Genomic DNA, 1,789 nt, shown 5'->3' with positions numbered 1-1,789 from the left:
ACCTCCTAATTAACACCCTCAACTAAGTGATTCCTCCACAACCCCTTTATGGAACAAACTTCCTAATTACTTAACCTCTTAATATGTCTGTCAAGAATCTGAATGAAAACTTCCTCAAAAGAGAGACTTTCATCAACTGCCAACCATTCTACGGGAATTATGGTCGTCGATCTCCTTAACACTTCTTAATCACAGAGACATAGATAACCGGATACACCGATGCCAACTCATTAGGAAAGTATAACTCATAAAAAACCTTACTAATACCTTTCAAAATTTTATATGGGCCTATATGCCAGGGATTAAGCTTTGCTTTCTTAATGAACCTCATTATATCATTCATAGGTGAGATTTTAAACTAAACCCAATCATGAACAACAAACTCACGATCCCTTCTTATGACCTCGATGGATGACTATTGTGGACATTGAGACGTTTTCAACCGTATTATAATAAGATGAATATTTAAAATAACTTCAAAAAGTAACTCTGGGCCTTTCAAAGAAACTTCTCTGCCCCAAACCAATCTATAGAAGATCTACACATACTACTACTAAGAGCATCAAACATAGTCAAACCTTTACTCGAACGGTAGTTATTATTATCGGCAAAATCCATCAATTACAAATGTTCATTCCGATTACCCTTAAAATCGATCACACAATCCCTCAAATGTGTTCTAATGTTTGAATAGTACACTCCGCTTGCCCATCAGTTTGGGGATGAAAATTCATGTTAATCCTACCCTTGGTACCAAGACCCTTTTGATATGACTTCCAAAATTGAGAGGTTGATTCAGTACCACAAACAAAATGATAGACAATGGCACACCATTCAATCTTACCATCTCTCTCAAGTACATTTTGGCATAGTCCTGCGCCGAATATGAAATGAAATTTTGATGAGTTAGAAATGAGCCGACTTCGTCATTCAATCTGCTACTATCCATATTGAATCATGTTGTCATCGAGTGCGAGGAAAATAATTAATAAAGTCCATGTTCATGTATTACCACTTCCAAGTAGGAATAGCAATATCTTGGGACAACCCTCCCGGTCTTTTCTTCTCAACTTTCACTTGTTGACAATTGGGACACTTCGCCATAAATTCTGCAAAATCATTCTTCATCCCTTTCCACCAAAAGACTTCTTGTAGGTTATAGTACATCTTGGTGGATCCTGGGTGAATACGGAGAACTATGTGCTTCCTCTAGGATTTGTTCCCACAAATCATTGACATTTGGATTACATAAATTGCCTTGATATTTAAGGACACCATCTCCACCTGGAAGAAAGACTCAATGGATTTCATAAGCACCACCTCTTTCAACTCAATCATAATGGGATCAAAACCTTTCTTAGCTTTCACATCCATCACGTAGGATGACTCAGAAACATCATGGACCATGACACCATCCTTGGTGGAATCCGCTAGTTGAACACCTACTTTGGCAAACCTATAAATATCAAAAACCAACTGTTTCTTTTCTTCATCTACATGAGCCACACTACTCATCGACAATCTACTAAGAGCACCCGCTACCATGTTAGCTTTACCAGGGTGATAAAGGACAATCATGTCATAATACATCAATAATTCTAGACACCTTATTTGGGGAAGATTCAACTCGTTTTGATTAAACACTTATTGTAGACTTTTGGGATCGGTAAAAAAATCAATGTGAACCTCATACAAATAATGCATCCCTACTTTTACGGCAAAAACAATTGTCGCTAACTTAAGATCATTGGTAGCATAATTATTCTCATTGACTTTAAGTTTCCTTGAA

General features: G+C 37.1%; 1 protein-coding gene across 1 annotated transcript; it reads right to left on the bottom strand.

Moving 5' to 3' along the window:
* Positions 1 to 1,008: 1,008 nt before the first annotated feature.
* Positions 1,009 to 1,545, bottom strand: LOC138349250 (uncharacterized). Its single transcript, XM_069299566.1, has 2 exons — positions 1,258 to 1,545; positions 1,009 to 1,209 (listed from the first exon to the last, which is right to left on the bottom strand). Exons 1-2 carry the CDS (start codon positions 1,543 to 1,545, stop codon positions 1,009 to 1,011), a joined length of 489 nt encoding a protein of 162 aa, XP_069155667.1.
* Between the last annotated feature and the right edge of the window lie 244 nt (positions 1,546 to 1,789).

The sequence above is a fragment of the Solanum lycopersicum genome, chromosome 6, assembly GCF_036512215.1.
Source record: "Solanum lycopersicum chromosome 6, SLM_r2.1".
NCBI classification, from domain to species: Eukaryota; Viridiplantae; Streptophyta; class Magnoliopsida; order Solanales; family Solanaceae; genus Solanum; species Solanum lycopersicum.
Note: the sequence above shows the minus strand (reverse complement) of the source record. Positions and strands in the feature narration are given on the sequence as shown.